Raw genomic sequence first — 27,056 nt, forward strand, 5'->3', positions numbered from 1 at the left:
TTAAACTTCTCTTTTCTTTGGAACTGGAGCAGAAGTAGGTGAAGCACTTAACAGTGTATGGCAGGAGAATTCTTTGCTTTGTTCTTCTGTACAGAGGTCCTTAAACATTGACCTCATATGAGAACTTACTATGATTCCTACCCATTTACAAGCAGGCTTCCTCCACTAATGAGCCCATATGCACTCCTACCCATAGATGTAAATGAATTACCTCTCCCCAAACAGAAAGTAGAAATAAGAACAAGAAACAAGTATTTGAAGCACTGGAACCTTCTCCCTTTTTCCATGCTTAGAAACAAAGCACTTCTGGCCTTTCCTCCCTCAGCTTTCCTAGGACTGCAGAAGCCAGAGCCTGGGCCCATGTTGACTCAATTGGGTCTGCTTGTCCTTTATTCTCTAAAGACATCGAAACACTCTCTAAAAATATAAGATTTATAAAATTGTATTGTGTTATGACATTCTGAAATGAATCAGTGATCTTGCTAATAATGAACATTATTATTGGCCTATTTTTGTGAGAAATATGCTGAAAATCAAGGGTAATATTTCTTCTAGTCCCAGTGGAGACATTTGCTATCCTGGCTAGGTTTAACATAGATTCAGAAGAGAAAACCTCCTATTTTCTCCCACGTTTTGTACCTTTTGAGTTACTGAATTGAATGCACCAATATGGTTTTTAACATAAGTTTTTGAGGCCCACAAACTTCCTAAAGGCAGAGATCCCACATCCAGTCTCTTTTCTAGCCTTATTTTCTTCCCATTTCTCCCTTTCACACACTCTGTGTTCTAGTCAATTTGGGCTATGAGTTGATCTCCTAATTTTCTATGTTATGTCTCTGAGCATTCAAGGGGACTCTTCTCCATTTCTGAAACATCATCTCTCACCTCTGCCTTCTTGGTCTAGGAAGTAACCATTGTACCTCTGCAGCTAGGTGGGGCAGGGGATAGGCTATTGGACCTGGAGTCAGGAAGGCCCATGTTAAAATCGAGCATCATACACTTACTAACTGTGTGATCCTAGGCAAGTCGCTTAATTTCTTTTATCTCAGTTTCCTTCAGTACAAAATAGGTATAATAACAGTACCTACTTCTCAGGGTTGTTGTAAGGATCAAAAAGTAATATTTGCAAAGCATTTAGTACAGTAGGCAGTTAGGTGGCAGATAGAGGGTCAGGCTTGATGTCAGGAAGGCTCATCTTGCTGAGTTCAAATCTGGTCTCAGACACTTCATAGCTGTGTGACTCTGGGAAAGTCACTTAACCCTGTTTGCCTCAGTTTTCTCATCTGTAAAATGTGCTGGAGAAGGAAATGGTAAACCACTTTGATAAGAAAACACCCCAAATGGGGTCACAAAGAGTTGAACATGACTAAAAAATGACTGAACGACACCCATAATGCATTAATTAAGTTTGGTCTTAACTAAGTCTTGCTTGCCTCTTGCTTATTACTGATTATTATTAATTACAATTTTTATTAACAAAATGGGATTAGGAATGAAGGTCTCTGGCTGAGATTAGTAGGTAAACATCTTTGGAGGAGGTGCTTTTGGAGCTAGATCATGAAGGATGGATAAGATTTTGATAGGCAGAGACTGTATAATATTCTCCAATAGAAAATCCTCAAATGCACTGTGATCACACTGAACAATTTTCCTTTGAACAATTTGCTGTATTATCAATGTTAGGCAGAAGTAAGAGAACGTAAAGAGTGGTGGTAGTTACCAAAGAAGGAGGTATCTGAGAAACAGAGTTTTTATATCATTATAATAGAAAAAATAGAAAAACAGTAATCTAGGGCCTTTATTATTTTTATTCTTTTGTACCTTAACAGACAAAACAAAAAGTAAATTTATTTCTAAAATTTGAATTGAGTGACTTTTTGAGGAAAATAAAAGAATTTTAAAAAATTACTTTTCCCCTTTATTTTAGAACCAACTGGATCAAAGAATACCTGGACACAGCCCCTTTTCTGATTCTCATTTTCAAAAAGATCTATGGCATAACTTCCAGTGGAAGAAAAAAGACTCATTACTACAATGAGATCAGTGTTTCCATTGCTTGTGGCATCCTCCTTGCAGCCTTACAGGTGTGTTACTAACCCAGCAGGCCAAAAAAAGAGGAGAGATGGTATTTGGTGGTGGAAAAGAGGAGATCTTCTGGGGATACGATTGAAGGTTTCACTTAAAAATTCCTACTGAACTTTGAGCTCTATGGAGATTTGGAAGTGTTTTATTCATTAAAAAAAGAATCCTTTCTTTGCATTTCTAAGCCAGATAGCTCAAATAGAAAATATATTCAGAAAAATTGTTTTAGTGAGTGTCATGACCCAAAAGCATAGCTGGAAATTTTTGGTAGGAAGTCATTTTCAGATTAGCTACTGAATCAGAGAAATTGTAGCATTTTGTGTCTGTCAACGAACATTTATTAGGGACTTACTACGTACCAGGCATTGTCCTGAGCTGGAGACACAAAGAACGCAGTCCCTGTCCTCAGGGAGGACATTCTAATGGGGAAATGACATTCAAATGACTGGGTACATACAAACTAAATTCAGAGTAAACTAGTGGTAGTCTCAGGAACGAGACTCACTAGTATTAAGATGGAACCAAACAAATCCGTTCAACCTCTCTGGTAGACACAATTGAAGAACTTTGGTGTTTTAATTGACGTTCCTCCTTCCCCTCATATCTGGATTCATCATTGCCGCTGGATCAGACTAAATGATTGGATAGATCTCTGTGAGAGATCACAGTAAAGGGGTTCTGCAAGAGATTGTAGCTGGAGAAATTAGTTAGAGTTACATTGCAATTAGGACTTTAGATTGGTGAGTTATGTTTTTTGTTTTTTAAATAATATGCATGTAGAACTTGGGTCATTCTTGGAACCAAATGGATCAAAAATCTAGCCGAGACTTTCTCACTATGGTATTTTGTCATGGCAGCCCATCTACTTCTTCATCTTGCCCCAGTATTTCCTCTAATGATACCATCATCAAAGCTTTCAAACTGGCTGGCCTCAAAGAAGACATATAAGAATGGACCTTCCTCCACTCTTTTAGGAGGAGGACTATGGGTGTGAAACACTGCATTGACATTGATTGCATTAATGCCAAACTTGGATGACATGCTGGTTAGTTTTGCTGAACTGATTTTCGAATCCTCTTTTATTCTTTGTTATAGGCTTAAGGTGGCTCTCTAGGAGGACAGGAAGGACATATGTTGGGAAATGTAGATATATAGAAATAAAAATACATTGATAAAATTTTCCTTTATTACATTTCAAGCTGGGATGGACCTTGGAGGTCATCTAATCCAGCCCTTCCATTTTAAAGTTGAGGAAACTGAAGCCCAGAGAATTACATACCTTCTTAGTGTCATCTGGGTAATCGATCTCAGAGCTGGAATTCAACTCCTAATCTAGGACTCTTCCTGATACACCATGATAATATGAGAAAAACTTGTGTGTTTTATTCTTTTCAAAAAAGTTCCAAATTAGCCATTTCCATGTGTTCTAACATAGCTTTGCACCTCACATGTGACTCTAATAGAGCAATAAAAGAATTATTCTGCTTCCTTGGACCACAGATAGACCTTCAATCATCAGTCCTTACAGAGACCAATGAAGGCCATAACAGCTCAAGCCTTAATAGATCTTCTGTTGAGCTAGAGTTGCATTAGAATCCAGCAACCACAGATACTTTCTTCCTCTCCCCATTTCATTTTGCTGTTGAATTTGCTGCCCTCTAGCTTTCGACAAGTCACATTATGAACGATCCTATTCTCACCCTTTTCTACACATGACAACCAGGCTTTATGAGGGAAGGAAGGAGGAAAAAATGGTTCCAGACAGCCCCCACCTGGACAAACTGTGTCTTGACTGCCTATAGAGCCGCACAGAACAATAGCCTCTCAGTGACTCCATAGGTCATTGGACTTAAGCATTTTTAGGTGGCCTTGAAGGTCTGTTTGATCCTGTTGGATATGTCATTATGACCAGATAATTTCAGACAAACATGAGTTTTAGCCATATGGCATTGTCATCATTTCTTTCATCTGCATTGGACTTCCCAAACATCCATCCCTGGAAAATTATACCTTTCTTTTTCTTAGACAAACAATCAAATAAAACCAGCTTTTCCATTCCTACAAAGTATAAATTGGGAACAGCTGGGTTCAAATACCACCTCAGACAGTTATTACTGTGTAATCCTAGGGACAAATCATTTAATCTCTTTGCACTTCAGTTTCCTCATTTGTAAAATGAAGGATTAGATTCATTGCCTTCCAAGGTCCCTTCCATCTCAAAAGTTATACATCTTTGAGCCTGTCATGTGTAGGAAGTGTGTAGCTGGGATCTGGGAATAGAGAAGGGGCTAATTACCTATGGTCACAGCAATCAACCTTAAATTTTTTTCCCCACAACTTCTGGGGAATGATAGACACTAGGTTAAAAAATTCAAGACTTGAAGAGCCTAAGTCAAGATTTGAAAGGATCCCAGAAGCAGAGGCTTTCACTGGTGATTTAAGTATGGGGCTTCTTTTCTTTTAGAACGCAGGCCTTGTGACTGTCACGACAACTCCTCTCAATTGTGGGCCTCGCCTGAGGATACTGCTGGACCGCCCTGCCAATGAAAAGCTGCTGATGCTCCTCCCTGTTGGCTATCCCAAGAAAGATGCCACAGTGCCCGACTTAAAACGAAAACCCCTGGAGGAGATTATGGTGGTTGTGTAGACTGGAAGTGTCTTCCTTGTCTCCCTGTCTTTCCTCTTCTTTCCTTCCTCCCTCTCCTCTAAGCTTAGCAGCCACTCACTGTAGATGTTAGGCCTCTGCAGTACTCCATTTCTCAGGGTGACAGCCACAAGGGACAATAAATGACTCTAACCTTCCCAGCACTTTGGATATGATGACTCCTGAGGCAATGGACAGCCTGATGAGGTGAACAGACAACATTGCATTTAAACAGCCAGTTGCTGTCACATTTCCCATCCCTGCTTCAGAATGGAATTCAAGGCTGTCTTAAGTTTCCCTGTTTATTTTATGAAATCATCAGCAGTTTTGTTGGCTAGGGAGAATACAAAGAATTACCAGATAATTCAATGAGTTTCTAGGAAATTTAGCTTGCAAACTGAAATAAATTCCGACTAGTCACATAGCCTTTCCCCTTAGATTCCCATAGCTTTTACTTAAGTAGGTCCTTTTCTTTTCTTTTTTTTTGTCACACACCATTCAGAGCTTTGCCATTATGAAATGGTACCTCTGGGATGCAGCTACTCTAGAGTCAGTAGCATTTTTCATCCATTCTTTTCTTTATGACTACAAGCAAAAATAGGACACATACTCAGTGAGGTAGAAATATCTATTTAACGAGTAACAATAGCTAAGAACTAACATTTATATAGCACTTAATATGTGCCGGGCACTGTACTAACTGATTTACAACTATTATCTCATTTGATCCTCACAACCTGGAAAGTAGGTGTTACTATTATTCCTGTTTTATACATGAAGAAACTGAAGTAAACAGGGATTAAATGACTTGCCCAGGGTCATACAACTAGTAAGTACCACAGGCCAGATGGGCTGGACACTGGACTTGTATGACTTCCAGTTCAGTTCGTTAACATTTCTTAATTGTCTGCTACATGCAAAAAAATAGTTCTAGGTGCTTAGAGAGATGTAAAGATAATAACACACGGTCTTCACTCCCAAGGAAGTTATATTTTAATAAAAAGAATGAGACTATAGGGTTTAGAACTGGAAAGGAATTTTTGTTGCTACTGTTCTGATCTGTCTGACTCTTTATGACCCCATTTGGGGTTTTCTTGGTGATAACACTGGAGCGGTTTGCCATTTCCTTCCTCTAGCTCATTTTACACATGAGGAAACTGAGGCAAACAGTGTTAAATGACTGCTTAGGATCACACAGCTAGTACATCTGAGACCAGATTTGAACTCAGGAAGTCTCATCTTCCTGACTCCAGGTCAGGTACTCTATCCACTGTGCTACAATAGCTGCCCAATCCATGGGGTACAATCAAGCAAATGTTGACGGTGGAGTCAGGGGGCCTTAGTTGAAATCTCACTTCTGGCACTCCTTTATATGTCCTTGGGCAAGTCACTTAACTTTTGTAGGCCTCAGTTTCCTTATTTGTAAAATAAAAGGGTTGGGTTAGATGACCTCTAAGGTCCTTTCTAGCTCTAAATCTGTGATCTTAAGGCTGAGTCTGAGCACCCTTACAATCCAAGACTTCTGTGTAGAAGTTTAGGGAAGAAAAGGAAGAATATTGGCAGGAAGGATTAAAGAAGCACCCAAAAGAAACTCTAGAGTGAGTGCTGAGGAGTTTGGCTTTGGGGACTTTCTAGAGACTCAAGAGTGGGAGGATAGTCTGAGGAAGAAATACAGTACAAGAGCCAAGTGATTTCACTGCATGAGTGGGATGTGGGATGTAAAGAAGGAGAATTGTACAAAATCCATTTCAGCAATGCCTGTCCTTTTTGAGGATGGCCTCAGAAAATTGCCCTTGCAGAAATGGAGGATCTTAGGAATCTCTTTAAAGAAATGGATGGTATTATTATGGAGTCACATAGTCACTATGGCTTATACATTATGGTAGAATAGGAGAAAATTGGGCAGATCCTAATACGTGGGAACAATTGAACTCCAAATAAGAAAATCAAAGTAAATCAGTTCTCCATAGCAAGAATATGAGATTCTGAACAGCCATTGGTTTTCATTGTTGGACTTGCACAGAGAGTGCTGTGAGTTCTCCAAGTCAGAAGAAGGTAAGGAAAAGAAGAGCCTCCTCTATCCACTGGAATTCTACCAAATTCATCTCCTACTCAAGGGATTTGTATGGCCACTGCCACTTTTAAGCATCTCATGGGAAGCATGTGGAAGTGTTGGCATATCAGTATGATCTCCTTGCATTTAGGAAGGCATTGGGAGAATCTGAGGAAAGGTTCCTACTGGCACTGTATTTGACCATCTAGAAATGGTTACCAGACCTAATGCTGTTATTTGACATGCATCACCTCTGTAGAGACCCTCCAGTACAGGGATTTGCTCTGGTTGTAGCAACTACCTCTAGGTAGTATTGATCTCCTGGGATTCTCCTTACTCTACAAGCCTAGTTTGTTGAGTATAGGTTACAACACTGGCATCTCTTGCCCATCAAATCATGTTCCACAATGTCAACCTTCTCCAGCTTCAGTCACCTTCAGCCCTCTCTCTGTTGCCAGTAAAATAGTTATGTTGCTGAGCTCAGACTCTCTCCTCTCATCCCTTTTCTTCTTGAACCTGTTTGGTACCTTGTGATGGAACTTTCTGTCTAGGAAAAAGTATCACATGGTTTTGTCATCCTCAGCCTTCCTCTAATCAAAAGTAGCTTCTTGGCCTCAGCCATGAGGTAAGACAAGAGTCAGCCATTAGGACGATGACCTATGTATATCCCCCTAATAATAATAAGCAATTTACCATCGCCAGTTATCAGTAAGTGAGGCAAATGGAACCAGAACAAAGATAAGATGCTGGCAGAATAGTCTGCCCAAGTCATGTTGTTCACAATCATCTGTGCTATCATCAGGCATCACAGCGTAGTGAAAGAGATACTGGACTTTGAGTTAGGAAAACTAGGCTGGCATTCCACTTTTGAAATATGTTGGCTGGGTGACTACAAGCAATCTACTTGACCTCTTTGAAGTCAGAGAGACCTCTCTGAACCTTAGTTTCCTCATTTGTAAAAGGAGGATAACATTGGTAGTTTTTATCTCACAGGGTGGTTGACAGGAGCAAATATGATGATGTATCTAGGGCTTTACAAACCTCCCAGCTGCCATCTTCTGTGTTTATTTACTTGCAGATTAAAAGAAGAATTTGATACGATAGAGTAAAATGCAAATTTAAAAGTTCTTCAACAAAATATCTTGTGCTTGTGTTACGATCGTATAAGATTCCTTGGTAGAGACAACAATAGAAATAATTGTGTTGATGATTATCAGACTGTCAATAATCAATAAATCTTTATTGAGGGCCTATCATGTGCCAAGTACTTTGTTTGGTCCTATACAACACAGAAATAGTCCCTATCCCCAACACACTTATATTCTAACGTGTGAGGCATAAAACATGGATTCCAAACCTAGTCTTCCACAAAAGTACTTACCATTGTCATAGAGAAGATCCAGTTTGAAGTCCAGATATAAGATGTATTCTCCATAGGTGGGGAGGGCCTCAGGATGTAACTGTTTGCAAGTAACACTGTACGGTGCCTCAAACCTCATTAACAGACTCCATAACAACTCAAAAAATTTCAGCCTAACAATTCTCAAGTGTAAAAACTAAGACAATGAAGAATCCCTACTGTGCAGACTATTTGAAGGTAAATGGCCAACCCATCAAATCATTCATCAGTATGCATACTTCATGTTGTTCAATCATTTTTTTAGTCATATCTGACTCTTTGTGACCCCATTTGGGGTTTTCAGGACAAAGATACTGGAGTGGTTTGCCATTTCCTTCTCCAGTTCATTTTACAGATGAGGAAACTAAGGAAAACAGGGTTAAGTGACTGCTCACACAACTAGTAAGTATTTGAGACCATGTTTGAACTCAGGAAGATGAGTCTCCCTGCCTCCAGGTCCAACACCCTGTCCGTTGTACCACCTAGCTGCCTCATGCATACAAAAACTGTAAGTGAGCAAGGAGCTTGAACTAGAAGTGAATAAGAAAGGAGAAGGCTGGATTGCACTTGAGAAACTGCGTGGATCCCAAGGTGCTTCAGAAAACAAAACTTCACATTTTTAATACCAGTATTTTCCTGGCTGCAAATCATGAAATATCACTATCTCCAATGAATCAAAATTGTGGGTCACCCAAAGGACAATAGAAAGAGGTATGGTGGGCATAAATAGACTAGAACATATTCCCAGTGATGATTTGTGTGCAAGAAGTAGCATAAAGATGCCGGCTAAGAAATATATGATTGGAAAAAGGAAATTGACCTGGCATGGACTGAGAGCTAGGGTTGGCAGACAGTCCAAGCACTGTGTGGGTAACCAAGAAATGGTAATGGGCCTGGAAGACCGCCAGCTTCTCTAACATTTTGTGCACTTAGAAAAATTACAAACATATACACATATTATATATATATATATTCTTTATATGTGTATGTATATATGCACACATGGATTCTATACATGTATGTATATGTGTGTGTGTGTATCTGAAGTTACAAGAGTTGTACATAGTAAGAAGGCATAGGTGGGATGTGATTCGTATCCTTGGAGGGAACATGAGCCCCAGGCAGCTCACAGATCCATTGATATTAACAGTATTGTATTTACAGTCTTTTATTACAAAAATACACTAGATGAGATTCTATCTTGTTTCAATAATTTTAATAGGAACCTAACCACCGTATAAAGCACTTCTATATAATTAAGTACTCAATAATTCTTAAGTTGAATTATCATAGAATTTAGAGCTAGAAAGTTCTTGGAGATCTTGGAGCCTGGCGCTGTCATTGTACAAAGAAAGAAACTGAGACCTGGGGTAGTTAAGAGATTGACTCAAAATCATACAGTAAACACCATGTGATTCAAGCCCAGGTTTTTAACTGACCCTTATGAACTTCCTCTTGAATAAAATGGAATAGAAAATGTTCCTTGAATTGCAAACAATTGGCTTTTAGACTTTTGGGATAGGATATTTTACTAGCTGAAACATCATATAAATGGTAGGAAAACATGAAAAAACCCTTCCTGCTTCTCCATCATTTTCCATGTTCTCAAAGTTGTCATTTGTTAAATTAAAAGGTTTAGAATAGAACTGGTGAGTGGACGTATCCAGGTGCTTGTAGTGTTTCTGGGACTTTTATGGCAGCTTATGGGAAGCTCAAGACCCAGTATGTGTACACCCAAACAAGATATTGTGAAATAACCAGCAATCCCCCTCCCCCACCCTGCCCTTCAGATGTCCTTGTTCTAGGCCACTTCAAAGGCTCTGTGGGTCACAGTTTGGGAATGTGTCCCAGATTGTTCTTCACTTCAAAATGTGTTATCATTGGCTAGCAGGGCGGGGAGGGAGGGCGGGAGGCTGGGATCATAGATGTAGATTTGCACAGGAGGAGGAGGAAGGGACTAATCATTTATTAAGTGTCAGCTATATACCAAGCACAGGATGTTCAAAAATGTTATCTCATTTGATCCTCATAGCAACCACGAGAGGCAGATACCATTGTTATTCCCGTTTCACAGCTGGGCAAAGTGAAGTAGACAGAGGTTAATTGACTTGCCCAGGGTCACCCAGCTAGTAAATGTCCAAAACCAGATTTGAACTCAGGTCTTCCTAATTCTTTGCCCAACATTCTGTCCATTGCACTAGTGAATTAACCAGGACATCGGAGATCATCTAGTCCTAAAGTACCTATGAAACAAGTGGAAACAAATGTTATCTCTTAAGTCAGAGATCTTGCATTTAAATGCTCACAAGGGCTGGGCTTCGTTAGTCCCTCATTATATGGACAAAAATGTTTCTTCAAGTGATGGAGTAATGTTTTTCTTTTAAATTTATTTTATTTTCAAACTAGGGAGCAAAACAAGCATTTCCATAATACAGTGCAATAAAAATGATGTTGTACATGAAACTACAAATCCACATGTATAACTTGCTGTTTCCTCCAAATATACAACAAAGTTATCATATAAATATTTCCCCCTTTTTTGTTCCCTCCTCCTCCTTTGTCCTAAAGATAGCAATCACTAGACACAAATAGGTATGTATATGTAAAATTACTCTTTACATACTTCTATTTCTCAGTTCTTTCTCTGGATGCAGATAGCATCTCTCTTTCCATGTCCTTTATTTTTAATTTATGTGTTTATAATAGTCAAAATGACTTTGTCTCAAAGTCGTTCTTAAAACAATATTTCTGTACTGTATACAATTTTCTCTTGATTCTGGTTACTTCCAGTAATGGAAAATGTTGACTGGCAACATTTCACTTAAGTGTCTGGGAGCTGAAGAGCCTATGACCAAATTCGTTGGATTTAGAAAGTCTTAAATTGAGCTCAGAAGCATCCGAGATTATGAAACAGGTCTGCTTATAGTTGGGAAACATCACACATGGTGGAGGACTGAGTACTGGGCTAGGAGTGAGGAACCCTGGTTTCCAATCTCAATTTGGTCCCTACTTAGTTTAGAGATGCTAGACAAGTCATTTTCTTTTTCTGAGTCTCAGTTTCCTCATCTATCAATTAAAGAAATTATACTAGATGGTCTCTAAAATCCCTTCCAGAGCATTTTCTCTGACTCTCACTCATGCCTAAAACACTCCCTTCTACACTCCAACCACTGACATCCTTTGCTTCCTTTAAGTCTCAACTAAAATCTCACCTTCTACAGGAAGCCTTCCCAAACCCCTCTTAATTTCAGTGCCTTCCCTCTGTTAATTCCAATTTATCCTGAAAATAGTTTGCTTTGTACATATTTGATTAAATCTTGTCTCCACCATTAGATGGTGAACTCCTTGAAGGCAGGGACTCTTTTGTCTCTTTTTGTATCTCCAATGCTTGGCACAGTGCCTGGCATATATTAGGCATTTCGATTTATTGATTGATTAATTGATTGATTGATTCCACTTCTAGATTTATGACCCAATTATCATAGATCTCTTCATCACTGAAGAGAATGATTAAATAGGAGAGATGGACTAGGCTATATTCCACATTCCTTTCAGAGCATGAAGCTTGGAGTCAACAGATTTGAAATCAAATTGTAGTTTACTACTGGTATAAGATTTTAAAAGTCTATTAATCTCTCCTGGCATCTGTTATGTCATCTGTAAAATTAGAGAATTAGCCCAGATGTTTTCTAAGGTTCCTTCCATCTCTGGAACTATGATCCTATGATATTCTATGAACTCTTCAGAGGTCAGAAGAACAGAGGTTCCTCTCATTGACAGAGCCGTCTGTGTATTACTACATAAGTGAGGCAGGGGGAGCTCTGACAATAAATATAAACAAGATTATTCCCAAGGCTCAAAGGACAGTCCTTCTGTGTAACTTGGTAAATTCCCAATAGTTCTTGCCCCCTTGGGCATGTGTCAGACTTATTGCTGTAGCTAATTCATGATCTGGGCAGATCCTGACAGTCCCCAGGCAGCACCTATGCCAGGTAAACTGCAGGGAAGTCCTCTCCTCTTCTCTGTAGCCTCAAGCTCCAATTAACTTACTTTCATGTCTTACTCTCTGGAGTCTAAAAAACTTACTCACTGTGTTTAAAAAACACAGCTGTTAAGCTGATGCCTTTGAGGTTAGAGATAGTCTGGGGCCTTGAAGATATATCCTCATGCAGTTTCAATGCCTTGAAAACAAGGGAAACAATTGAGTAGTTTCATAACTGAAGGGAATAATTAATTTAAAAATCTGGAAACAATTTGTGTTGAAATGCAAGAGCTCCATTGAAGTGTGTGGATGATAGGGAGAAAGGGAAAAAAAATTAGTTAGGAGTGCATAATTGGGACTGAATGTGGCAAAGAAAATTAGTCATACTAAATCTACTTTTAAAAATCTTTTCAGAAATCTGTATTCCCCATGACTAGCATTTAATAAATTCTCTCAACTTGGAATGCACCTTGGAAATGGGGCTTATGACTATCTTTCTTGGGAAGTTTTCTTCTTTTAATCGTTGCTGTTGTGTTTGCCCTCATTCTGCCCTCAGGAAGGTGATGTCATGATTTACACATGTATTGGATTTAAGTGAGGGAGGGCTGTACAAAGTCACCAGCCTCACTCTCTTCTCTGAAGCCATCTGGGTTCAGTGGAGAGATATAGATCAGGCTGGAGATGGCCCTGGATGCCATGGGAGGGCTTGACCTTTTTTCTTTTAATTGTGGAAATTATCAAATAATCAATAAACATCAGAAACCAAATCTGAACCCTGGTTCTTTGACTGCAGAGAAAAGTTCTTTCCGGGGGGGGCGGAGCCAAGATGGCGGAGTGAAAGCAACGACTCACCTAAGCTCCTGGAAAAACTCCTTTGGATATTTCTGGGGGGAGAGTCTGACCAGACTTTGGAGGTGTAGAATCCAGTGGGAGACGGACTTTGACAGATTCGGAGCCCAGGCTGGACTGGAAGGTCCACGGGAGGGATCTGTTCCGCGGGGGTAAGACCCCGGCGCACAGCGCAGCGCGGTCGGCGCGGCAGGGCGGAGGCGACCCGAGGGGCCCGAGAGTGGCGGGCGAGACCAGCGGAGCAGGAGATAAGCCAGGCCGAACCAACGATATCAGCGCAACAGCCTTTGAAATCTTCAGCCTAAAGACGGGACTTCAGTGGGTCACTACTTGAACATCCAGAAGCTGGGATGCCGGAGTGATCAGTAAGTGCTCTCCCCTCCCCCCCGATGACCGTGAGGGAACCATAAAATTCTTCCCCAGATTGATCCTGGATCAGTGGGAGCAGCAGAAAGGGGCGAGTGGTCTCGTAACACCAGAGGCTGGAGAGGTGGCAAAGGGGGATTCTTCCTACCGTGGTGGAGGCTATCTGGAGGGACAGACTACCCAGGGCAGAGAAAAATTCCCACTGAGACCCAAGCAAGCCTCAGCCCGGGAGACGAGCCCCAGGAGGGGCGGGAACACGCATTAGCCTCTAGGCGTGCCCCAGCCCTCCAGGGGAAAAGGGAAGACAATAGGGAAGCTGGGATCACCATCCCCCCCGGACCTTGCCTTTGCCTCAGGCCAGCTGAGGAGATAGCCTGAGACCAGACCACACCTCCCACACACCTATCAAGCTAAACCCAGGGTTGATCTGGGAAACAACAACAACAACAACAAAAAAAGCCTGCTTTTAGCCTAGACAAACATCAACTCAACTTAAAAGATCTGTATCTTCTGACTGAAAGAACCAAAAGCTACAACACTCAGCCAACATCATGAATCGGAAAAAGCAGACGAAAAGTGAAAAAACCATAGAATCTTTCTATGGGGATAAGGACCAAAACACAAACACCAAAGAGGTCAGAGCTGAGACTGTACTTCCATCTGAAACCTCAGATGGGACTATGAATTTCTCGCAAGCACAACTAGATTACCTGGAATGTCTGAAGAAGGATATAAAAGAAAAACTGGCCAATGATTTTAAAACCATAAAAAAAGAATTCACTGATGAGAACATCAATCTGAAAAAGAAAATTGAAGAAATGGAAAAGGAAGTTCAAAAATTAACTGGAGAGAATAATTCCCTAAAAGGAAGAGTTAATCAAACGGAAAAGGAAACTCAAAACCTAATAGGGAAAATTGATCAGATGGAAAAGGAAACCCAAAACCTAACTGGGAAAATTGGTCGAATGGAAAAAGAAGTACAAAAATTAAATGGAGAAAATAGCTCCTTAAAGGGAAAAATTGGCCAGATGGAAAAGGAGATGCGAAAGCTAACTGAAGAAAACAATACGATCAAGATTAGAATTGGGCAAGTAGAAACTAATGACTCAATGAGGCAACAAGAGTCAGTCAAACAAAATCTAAAGAATGAAAAGATGGAAGAAAATCTAAAATATTTAATTGGAAAAACAACTGACCTGGAAAATAGATCCAGGAGAGAAAATCTAAGAATTATTGGCCTGCCAGAAACCCATGATGAAGAAAAGAGTCTGGACAATATCTTCCAGGAAATCATCAAGGAAAACTGCCCAGAAGTACTAGACTCAGAGGGCAAAATAGTCATCGAAAGAATCCACCGTTCCCCACTGGAAAGGGATCCCAAACTCAAAACCCCAAGAAATATAGTTGCCAAATTCCAGAGCTATCAAGTGAAGGAGAAAATACTACAAGCAGCCAGAAAGAAACAATTTAAATATCAAGGTCACACAGTCAGGATCACACAGGACCTTGCAGCTTCTACATTAAAAGATCGAAAGAATTGGAACCCAATATTCCGTAAGGCAAAGGAGTTGGGACTCCAACCGAGGATCAACTACCCAGCAAAGTTCAGCATAACATTTCAGGCAAGGAGAAAGTCATTCAACGAAATAAGGGATTTCCAGAGCTTCCTGACCAAAACACCAGAACTCAATAGACAATTTGATCTTCAAATGCAGGTCTCCAGAGAATCATAAAAAGGTAAACAGAGGGGAAAAACAAAAACAAAAACTTGCAACTCAATTAGGGCAATCTGTTTACCTCCCTGTAAGGGAAGATGCTACCTGTTAATCTTGAGAACTGTGCAGCTATTATGATAAAAGGGATATATGTAGAGGGAACGGGCATAAAGTAAATGATGTCATGGCAAAAATATGATTTAAGTATGAGAAGGGAATGTAATAGGAGGTGTGGAAAGGGGGAAGCAGAAAATGGCAAATTATATCACAGGAAGAAGTACAAAACCATAGTAGAGGGAAGGAGGGGAGGGAGATGAGCATTGTTTGAGAGGTACTCTCATCTGATTTGTTCAAAGGAGGGAACAATAACCTTAAGCAGATAATCCTAACTAGCTCTATAGGTAGTAGGAGGGGAAGGGGGAAGAAAGGGGAGGGTGGCTAAAAGGGAGGAAAGAAGCAATAAGAGTAAAGGGGACTAAAAGGGAGGGGGGCTAAAAGAAGGAGGGGAAGGCTGCAGGAGGAGGGGGAGAAAAGTGAATACTATTGAGGAGGGGAAGGGAGACGAGAGAGTTAAAAGCACAAATGGTGGGAAAGAGGGTGGAGGGAAATACACAGATTGTAATCATAACTGTGAATGTGAATGGGATGAACTCTCCCATAAAACGGAGACGGATAGCAGAATGGATTAAAAGCCATAATCCAACAATATGCTGCTTACAAGAAACACATTTGAAACGGGGGGATACACATAGGATAAAGGTCAAAGGATGGAGCAGAATATATTGTGCTTCAGCTCATGTAAGAAAGGCAGGAGTAGCAATCCTAATCTCAGACAAAGCAAAAGCAGAAATAGATCTAATCAAAAGGGATAAGGATGGAAACTATATCCTACTAAAAGGCACCATAGACAATGAAGCAATATCATTACTAAACATGTATGCTCCAAGTGGTATAGCATCCAGATTCTTAGAGGAGAGGTTGGGGGAGTTGAAGGAAGAAATTGATAGCAAAACTATACTAGTGGGGGACCTCAACCTCCCCCTCTCTGAACTAGATAAATCCAACCTTAAAATAAACAAGAAAGAGGTTAAGGAGGTAAATAAAACTCTGGATAAGGTAGATATGATAGATCTTTGGAGAAAATTAAATGGGAATAGAAAGGAATATACCTTTTTCTCAGCGGTACATGGAACATTTACAAAAATTGACCATGTACTAGGACATAAAAATCTCACAATCCAGTGCAGAAAGGTAGAGATAATCAATGCATCCTTTTCAGATCATAATGCATTAAAAATTACATGTAATAAAAGGCCATGGAAAGAGAAAACAAAAATCAATTGGAAACTAAATAATCTAATTCTAAAGAAGGATTGGGTTAAAGAAGAAATCATAGAAACAATCAACAACTTCATTCAAGAGAATGACAATAGTGAGACAACGTACCAAAACTTATGGGACACTGCAAAAGCAGTTATTAGGGGAAGTTTTATATCTCTGAATGCTTACATAAATAAAATAGAGAAAGAGGAGATCAATGACTTAGGCTTGCAGTTGAAAAAGCTAGAAAAAGAACAAATTGAAAATCCCCAAGTAAATACCAAATTAGAAATACTGAAAACCAAAGGAGAGATTAATAAAATTGAAATAAAGAAAACTATTGAATTAATAAATAAAACCAATAGTTGGTTTTATGAAAAAACTAATAAAATTGATAAACCTTTGGTTAATCTGATCAAAAAAAAGAAAGAAGAAAACCAAATTACTAACATTAAAAATGAAAGGGGTGAACTCACCTCCAATGAGGAGGAAATTAAAACAATAATTAGAAACTACTTTGCCCAACTTTATGCCCACAAATTCGATAATCTAAACGAGATGGATGAATATTTTAAAAAATACAAATTGCCCAGATTAACAGAAGAGGAATTTGAATACTTAAACAACCCCATCTCAGAAAAAGAAATTGAACAAGCCATCAATGAACTCCCTAGGAAAAAATCTCCAGGGCCAGATGGATTCACAAGTGAATTCTATCAAACATTTAAAGAACAGTTAATTCCAATACTACATACACTATTCTTGAAAATTGGGGAAGAAGGAGTCCTCCCAAATTCTTTCTATGATACAAATATGGTTTTGATACCCAAACCAGGAAGAGACAAAACAGAGAAAGAAAATTATAGACCAATTTCCCTAATGAATATAGATGCAAAAATTTTAAATAAGATTTTAGCAAAACGAATACAGCATCTAATCACGAGATTAATACATTATGATCAGGTAGGATTCATACCAGGACTACAGGGCTGGTTCAATATTAGGAAAACTATTAGCATTATCGACCACATCAACAACAAAGCTAACAAAAACCACATGATTATCTCAATAGATGCAGAAAAAGCTTTTGACAAAATACAACATCCATTCCTACTAAAAACATTGGAGAACGTAGGAATAAAGGGAACTTTCCATAAAATAATAAGCAGTATCTATCTAAAACCTTCAGCAAGCATTATATGCAATGGGGATAAGCTAGATGCATTCCCAATAAGATCAGGGGTGAAACAAGGTTGTCCATTATCACCACTATTATTCAATGTGGTACTAGAAATGTTAGCTGTAGCAATTAGACAAGATAAAGATATTCAAGGAATTAGAATAGCCAAAGAAGAAACTAAGTTATCACTCTTTGCAGATGATATGATGATTTACCTAGAGAATCCCAGAGATTCAAGTAAAAAATTACTTGAATTAATAAACAACTTTGGCAAAGTTGCAGGGTACAAAATAAACCCACACAAATCCTCTGCATTCCTATATATTAGCAACAAAGTTCAACAGCAAGAGATAGAAAGAGAAATCCCATTTAAAGTTAGGGTAGACAGTATAAAATACTTAGGAGTCTACCTGCCAAAACAAACCCAGGGACTATATGAACACAATTACAAGACACTTTTTGCACAAATAAAGTCAGATTTAAGTAAGTGGAAAAACATTAGTTGCTCATGGGTAGGCCGTGCTAATATAATAAAAATGACAATTCTACCCAAATTAATATACTTATTTAGTGCCATACCAATTAAACTATCAGACAATTACTTTCTAGAGCTGGATAAAATAATATCAAAATTCATTTGGAAAAACAAAAGGTCCAGAATATCAAAGGGACTAATGAAAAGAAATGCTTGGGAAGGTGGCCTAGCGCTACCAGACCTTAAACTGTACTATAAAGCAGCAATTATCAAAACCACTTGGTATTGGCTAAGAAACAGAGAGGTAGACAAGTGGAATAGACTTGGCACTCAAGATGCAGTAGGCAAGGAATATAGCAACCTTCTGTTTGATAAACCCAAGGACCCCAGCTTCTGGGATAAGAACTCATTGTTTGACAAAAATTGCTGGGAAAACTGGATAACAGTGTGGCGGAAATTAGGCATAGACCCATACCTGACACCGTACACAAGAATAAAGTCCAAATGGGTACATGATTTAGGTATAAAGATTGATACCATGAATAAACTGGAGAAGCAAGGAATAGTGTATTTATCAGATCTATGGAGAAGGGAAGAATTCTTTACTAAAGAAGAGATAGAATGCATTATGAAATGCAAAATGGATAACTTTGAGTACATTAAACTGAGAAGTTTTTGCACAACCAAACCCAATGCAACCAAAATCCGGAGGGATGTAGTAAATTGGGAAAAAATTTTTACAGCTAAGCTCGGGGATAAAGGCCTCATTTCTAGAATATATAGAGAACTGACCCAAATGTATAATCATACAAGTCATTCCCCAATTGATAAATGGTCAAAGGATATGAACAGGCAATTTTCAGAGGAAGAAATTAAAGCTATCTATAATCATATGAAAAAATGCTCTAAATCACTATTGGTTAGAGAGATGCAAATCAAAACAACTCTGAGGTACCACATCACACCTATAAGATTGGCAAACATGACAGAACAAGAAAATGATAAATGCTGGAGAGGATGTGGGAGAGTTGGAACACTAATTCATTGTTGGTGGAGCTGTGAGCGCATCCAACCATTCTGGAGAGCAATTTGGAACTATGCCCAAAGGGCTACAAAAATGTGCATACCCTTTGACCCAGCAATATCGCTACTAGGACTATATCCCCAAGAGATCATAAAAATGGGAAAGGGTCCCACATGTACAAAAATATTTATAGCAGCACTCTATGTAGTTGCCAAAAACTGGAAGTCAAGGGGATGTCCATCAATTGGGGAATGGCTGAATAAATTATGGTATATGAATGTAATGGAGTACTATTGTGCCATAAGAAATGATGAACAAGAAGACTTCAGAGAGGCCTGGAAGGACTTATATGACCTGATGCTGAGTGAAAGGAGCAGAACCAGGAGAACTTTATGCACAGCAACAACCACAGTGTGTGAGAGTTTTTTCTGGTAGACTTAGATTTTTGTAATAACACAAGAACTTCTGAAAAAAAAAAAAAATCCCAATGGTGGACCTCAAGGCAAAAAGTCTTCCACACTCAGAGAGAGAAATATGGAAGTCACTCACATAATATAGCAGATCATGTTTGTGTATGTGTATCTGTTTGTGTATCATGTTCTGATTTGTTATACGGATTCTTTCATTTATCTTAGTCTGACTACACAGCATGACAATAGTGAAAATATACTCAATAGGAAAGTTTATGTAGAATCTATACAGAATTGTATGCAGTCGTGGGGAGGGAGGGAGGTAGTGGGGGGTGGGTGGGGAGGGATAAAATCGCAATTGTATGGCAGTGATTGTTAAACATTAAAAAAAATAAAAAAATTAAAAAAATAAAAAAAAAATAAAAAAAAAAAAAAAAAAAAAAAAAAAGAAAAGTTCTTTCCACTGTACAATACAAGTGACTCTTGAGAGTCACCTATGAAGCCAGGAGATCAGTTTAAATGATGCTTCTCACACTATGTGACCTTAGGAAAGTCACTTAGCTCCTTGGTGTCCCAGGGAGGCCTAGCGCCTCTAGTGTAAGGGCTTGTTGGGACCTCGTCAGGGCTGCTCACCCTGGTGTCCACTTGTTGCCCAACTCGCATTGTGACTCTGAGGAACTATGGCATGGACAGTGTCCACACTCTCCCACCACCGGAAACAAGGGTCATTCCATTGGGTTGGTAGCCATCTCAATGATTCTCAGACTTTTTGATCCCAGTACCTCTTTTACAGTCTTAAAAATTATTGAGGATTCCCAATGAGATTTTGCTTATGTGGGTTATATTTATTGAAATTAACCATATTAGAAATTAAATCATCTTAGTATTATTATGAAAAATAGTTTTGACCTTGTAGACTCCCTACAAGGGTTTCACAGACTCCCAGAGGTCCCTGGACCATAATTTGAGGACTGATTCATCTGATGGGATTTTATTATGATCTTGCCTAATAATATGGAAAATTAATATATAGGCCTACCCTAACTTTAAGTAAACCTGATACATAGTTAAACCAGGATAGTTATTAACTTTGCAGCGGGACTTGCCAACAGAATCCTCTTAATCAGTGGCTTCCAACCTTTTAAAATATTGGAACCTATTTTTAAATAGAAAAGCATCTTATAGGCCTCCCCTTTGATAGTAGCAATTTTTGTAGTATATATTAATTAAGAATATGTTATGACTACATGACAATGGTTAGTGTTTACAAGGATTTGGAGATCCCTCGTAAACCACATTTCTGTTCCCCAACTCCTTGGTCCCTTGGCTTGTAACTAGTGCTCCAAAAATAGCCTCTAAACAATTACATGTAAAATGTGATAACAATTATTGGTCTCACAGAAGTCATCCTCTGATGCCTCATCATGGCCCAGGGGTGACCCTGGAGTTTTAAATGCTATGCCTGGCAGGGCCTACCAAACTGGAATGGCTTCAATTACGGACCAGGGATGGACTATGTACTACGTTTAAGGACCAGCCTGACTAGATTCTGAGACTCACAATCAGGTTGACTAGCACCTTGTGAATTTTCCTATCCATTGCTGTTCCTGAAGATCAGTTGTTAATGGATTTGTGAACTGTATCAGTGGAAAGAGTGACTATACCATAAAACCACAGATCTTTGAAGATTTACAAAAAAATTATAACTTTGAATGACTTAAGAACCCTGATCAATACAAATCAATACAATTAAAACAATGCAAAACAATCAATATAAATACATTTCCAGAGGAACAAATGAAATGTGCTACCTAAGCCTTGACAGAAAGGTGCTGGACTCAGGGCATAGAATAAGACATGTATTTTGGACATATTTTTCTTTTTCCCAAGTGAAAAAGAAGGAAAGAAAATAGAGAATTGCAAAAATAAAATTTCATTTTAAAAAGTCATATAAAGTAGCTAACTTTAAAGACTACATTGATTATATGAAACAAGATACTGAGATTTGCCAGTGGCTCTGTGAACCAAGTTATATGCATATCACAAAGCACCTAGGCCTATCCATCCTGTGAGAAACATATCCTCCCATAAGTTCAGCACAGAGGGTCCACCCATCCTTGAATCCATTGGACCTTGAATGGATACAAGTGGAGCTCAAGGGCTGTCCATCAGTTGCGACCAGCCTATTTATTTCTTTGTTCATCTGTTTTTTCAATGACATAATTTGCTCTGGTACACCTGAATAGTTCCTTGTTGGTGTTATGTCTCACCCCTTCATGCCCATGTGCCTTAATGCTGCCCTTTGGGTGAGTCACATTTTTAGTTACTCAGAGATCATAACTCTCCCACCACCGGATAAAGCTCCTCAACAATACTTATAGAATATTAGTATTAAACAGGTGGGCTTTTTTTCCCAGGAGAAGCTGGGGTTCATCAAAGAAGCTTTGCTTATTTAACCTAGAGAAGAAGCATGCTAGCAGTATTCAAATATTTTAAAAACTGTCAAGTGGAAGAGGGAAGCAAGAGGTTCTTCCTGGGTTCAGAGAACCACATTACGAGCAATGAATGAAAGTTACTAAGTGGTAAATTCAGATTTACTGGAGGAGAAAACTTCCTAACAGAGCTATCCCCAAATGGAAGGGGTTGCCTTGGACAGTCATGGCTTTGACTTGAAGTCTTCAAACAAAGGCTTGATCATCATTCGTTAGGGATGTTGTATTCTTCAAGATGGTACCAGTTAGATTAGATAGTCTCTGTTGAGACCTTCACCTTTGAGGTTCCATGATAGGAACTGGAAGGAATCTGGACATCTTCTAGTCCAGAAGTTCTTAATTTTTTGGGAGCCGTGGATTCTTGGCAATCTGGTAAAGTCTATGGATCCCTTTTCAGAACAATGCTTTTAAAAAAAATCTATAATTGTTTGAAAGTCAAAATTTCAGTTATACGTTAGTGAAAATAAAGTTGTAATTTCTTTTTCCCATCTGAGGTTCTGTGGATCCCAAGTTAAGAATGCTTGATCTAGTCCAATGCCCTTATTTTATAGATGAAGACATTGATGCCTGAAGAGGTCACACAGATAGTAAGTAGCAAAACCAGTACTTGCACCTGGGTCCTCTAACTCCAAATCCAATGTTCTTTCAACTATACCAACCTGTAATTGTTGCTTCCTTAGCTCTTCCCTACTTCACTCGCGGGACTATAATGGAACTAATAATGGGATATTCTAAATTCACACAGGTAACTATAGAAATTATAAGTTTAATTTTCCTTTAAAAATGGAACAATGCATGCTACATCTGTGTGGAGATTTGAGAGGCACTCAAAGTCTCTCTCCCCTTACCAAAAATATTTCTCCTTGTTTCTTTAGGGTTAAGGTGGCCTTGAGAAACCCCAGAACGTAGTGGGAGGTCTCAATTAAAATGCAATTGTAAACTGGCAATGGTAGCACATTAAGCCCTTATTAGCCATTAACTCAAATATTTTCTTTTATTTAACAATTATTTATTTTCTTTCCTTCCTATCTCCCATTCCTCCACTGGAAAAAAAGAAAAAGAAAAAGGAAACCCATGTAATGAATATGCAGAGTCAAACAAACCAAAATACACAACGAAGTGAGTTGAATTAGAACAATTTAAACAATAATACCAATATTATAAAAATGAAAGATTTTGAAAGAGGAAAGAATTCTAATCAACACAGTGATCAGCCATGTCTCCAGAGGACCAATGATGCAGAAAGCCATTAACTTGTTAGCTCAAATTTGTTTATCAGACTCACTATCTAATCACTTACTGGGGCTTTGGGAGAATGAGATCCCAAACTGGCAAGTCTGGGGTAGGAAAGGAGGGAATATTTGGAAGTATCCAAGGCAATGGGTATTGCTCAAAAAAGCAAACTTGAGTGGAACAAAATAATTGAGACTCTGGAGGGGAGAGGGACAATGGAAAGAAATATGTTAAGGGGAGGAGAGACTACAAAAAGAGATCGAAGCATTCCAGAAGAAACACTTTGTTTAATAATTTGACCTAAATTCTAAGCATAGGGTTGTCTCAACAACTAGATATTGGAAATCATGAGTTAGGATACATCTTGAAATTACAACTTGTCAAAGCTTACTATCAGAATAGTGGCTCCCAGCCTGTGGACCATGGACCGGTAGAGGGCTGTGGAATTATTGCAAGGGTTCCCCAAATCCATATGCATTGTCACTTCATCATTATATGTTTTCCCAATCAACAAACACTAATAGGACAATTACCATCATGTGCTAGTTACATGAAAGGCTCTATCTCCTTGTCGTAAGGATCATTATATCTTCTCTTGCATTCTTCAGTGCTTTAGGGAGGGTCTAATAGCTGAATTTCTTGCATGGGAGTCACTTAACCCCTCCAGGTACCTGTTTTTCTATATGTAAAATAAGAGGGCTAGATTATATGATTCCTTCCAGCACTAAAGTTATTATCTTATCATTATTATATTAATCTCTCTTCCACCTTAACTATTAAGTAGTAACATTATCAATTTGTGCTTACACTAATGTCATCTTCCAATGCCTCATTGTCATATGAGCTGACTCAGGGTTTCCAAAGACTAACCAGTGTAGCATAAGCTCTGGCAGAACCTACCAAGCTAGAAAGGTCCAGGCCAATGGCCAATGGTATGTCTTTTGTCTGAGGTTCAATCTTCTAAACTTTGAAAAGCTAATCTGATGAAGACAGCTGTGGAGCTGTGGATAGAGTGATGGGCCTGGGGTCAAGAAGACTTGAATTTGTATCTGGTCTCAGATACTTATTATCTTTGTGACCCAGGGCAAATAATTTAATTTTCATCTGCTTCAGCTTTCTCATCTGTAACATGGGGATAATATAACATGTACCCCAAGAATTGTTGTGAGAATCAAATAATATTTGTAAAGCACTTGGTAAACCTTAAAGTGCTATAATGAGCTCTAGCTATTGTTATAATAATAATTCTAATTTTTCAGCTAAAGCAACTCTTAAACACTGTCTAATTACAGAAATTGGAATTTGCATCAGTGGGAGGAATGTATGGTAATAAAAATTACATATAGCATACCCCTACCCCCCAACAATGACTCTGAAAATACTCCTCCAAGTGATAACTCACAAACCCCAAGCAATGCCTTTCAAAAGACAAAAGATACACAGTTTAAAGCAAAGACATTTAGTGAAGTAGCATCTATTAACTCATCTCTCCAGGTTTCTTCTCCTCCTCCTTGTCAACCATCTTCCCACCCTAGAGAAATCTCTGTTTTGAGGTCCTACTCTTCTGTCTGGTAACCCCTTTAACGAAACAACTATTTCAGGTATGGCCCCAACCATGCTTCACCTCACCCAGAGCTCAACTCTCTGAATTTTTCTTCTTCTTGCAAATCACCTGGCCCCTGAGTGGCTACCGTTTCCACTTTCCCCCTTTCTAGTTCCCCTTTATGTTTTGCCTTCTCCAATTAAAATATCAACCTCTTGGGGTTTGTTTGTATTTGTATATCTAGCATTTAACACTGCATCTAATGAAAAGTAAGCACTTAATAAATGCTCTGTCTAGCATAATAATAAAACTTCATTTCACTCATAAACTTTGAGCTCACTCTTCTACGAATACACATGTACACTCATTGAGAAGAATAGTTCTGCACAAGGACTGCACGTTAGACATATGTACATGGGAAATATGTTTCATTAAGGGTACCCGCATAGAGGGTACATATAAAAAGAATATATGTGGCCAGAGAGCAAACATGAGGATTGGCTTATACCTTTAATGTTATGGAACTTTCAGTGTCTCCTGATGATACCTTGGTACTGCTGTCTTCTGGCTCAGCTCTCCACCAGTTGTCCTATCTCAGATACCTCCTGCTGTACATCACATCTCAGCTGCTTCACTGGCCCCTTTCAGGAACTGTGCTTGACTCCAGGTGGTTTTCCTCTATTCAGTTATTTTTAGGGTCACTTAATACCCATGAAGTCCACCATCCACTAAGGGTGCTGTCTAGTAAGCTTCTCCTTTAGTGGGAGGGCTTATAGTTTTTTCATCAATATTTATTATCTGCTGTGGGGGTGCTGTGGTTAGCAAGCCTCTCTACTATAGGACAGGACCACAGTTTTAGCTAGCTCTTTTAGCCTCCTTAGACCTCAACTATAGTCTTCAAAGGAAGGCCTGTTTTCAGGGCCTCCTGCTACTACCTTCATGCTGCACCTGGTGGAGAGAGTTGTTATTAACAAACTTCTCCCCTTCAGAGTAGGTTATAACTCTCTTCAGGCAAATCAATGTCTTTCCCAAGAAAACCCAACTCATGAAGAGTTGGACGTGACTGAAAAATGACTGAACTGACATATTCCTTTCCTCTCACCCTCTACTATATTGAAATATTGGGAAAAAATTTCTTGTAGCAAATATGTATAGTCAAGCAAAACTAATTTGCTCAATGGTTGTATATACATGTGTGTGTATATATAAAATTATATAATATGTGTATACACATATATACACATATTTGTGTGTATATGTCTGTGTGGATATGTGGGTGTGTATAACATTCTGTACCCCAAAACCATCACCTTTCTGTAATGGGTCAAAGGGTACTTAGTAACTTTTTGTGATTAATTCCAAAATGCTTTCCAAAACGGTTCAGCTCATTCACAAGTCCTCCAATGGTGCATCAACAGTCCTGCTTTCCCACAGCCCCTCCATATTTATCATTTGCTTTTTTGCCATCTCTAATACTCTGATTTTATTAGGTAGAATCTCAGAATTGATTTAATTTGCCTTTCAAGACAACATATTGTGGAAGAAAAGATCTGGATATGGTCTCAAAAGGCTTAAGGTCTAGTCCTAGCTTCACCACTTACTAGTCTCTTGACCTTGACCAAGCCACTCACCTTTCTATGCTCGGGGTTCCTAAAAACTTCTGCTCTTTGAATACTTCTTTGAATTTCTCTGTCCTCTATTTTATCTTCTGGCTTCAATTCAACTCTTGTCAAATTCATGATAAAAAAGTCATCTTAGATCTTGGTTCTTATTCCCCCTGACTGGGGCAGATATTCCCCGAATTCCCTTCCTCCATAGGTCTCCATTAGAATGTAAGCTCCTTGAGATGAGGGACTTTTGCCTCTTTTTGTATCTTCAGCACTTAGCATAGAGCCTGACATCTACTAGGTGCTTAATTAATGTTGATTGATTGATTGATATAATGACACTTTTACTATTTATCTCAAGGGCATTGCTGTGAAGAACACTTTATTTATCTCTACAATTGGGATAATAGTAGCACTTACCTCCTGGGGATGTTACGAGGGTCACAAGGACTAACACGTATAAAGTATGCAAAAGCTTTAAAGCACTATACACATATATATGTATAAGCTATCTTTATAGTTATTATATGATTTACTATAAAAAGTATGAGCTGTTATTAGACGAACATTGTTTTCATCACTGAACTGTATGAACTGCCCAGTCATGACTCACAACCATGATAGATTTCTGATAGAAAACTTCAGTATCAGTTCATCTTAGTTATCCAAAGAGGCCTTCTCA

The 27,056-nt window shown here is 38.9% G+C and overlaps 1 protein-coding gene across 1 annotated transcript in view; it reads left to right on the forward strand.

Annotated features, from left to right (window-relative positions):
- IYD (iodotyrosine deiodinase) overlaps positions 1 to 8,032 on the forward strand; it is a 36,922-nt gene extending 28,890 nt beyond the window's left edge. Inside the window, exons 4-5 of the mRNA XM_072643692.1 lie at positions 1,928 to 2,084; positions 4,547 to 8,032. Coding sequence (XP_072499793.1) covers positions 1,928 to 2,084; positions 4,547 to 4,729 — 340 coding nt within the window. The 3' untranslated portion in view covers positions 4,730 to 8,032. The remainder of the gene's footprint in view (positions 1 to 1,927; positions 2,085 to 4,546) is intronic.
- The last annotated feature ends 19,024 nt before the right edge of the window (positions 8,033 to 27,056 follow it).

This window comes from Notamacropus eugenii, chromosome 2 (assembly GCF_028372415.1).
Source record: "Notamacropus eugenii isolate mMacEug1 chromosome 2, mMacEug1.pri_v2, whole genome shotgun sequence".
NCBI lineage: Eukaryota > Metazoa > Chordata > Mammalia > Diprotodontia > Macropodidae > Notamacropus > Notamacropus eugenii.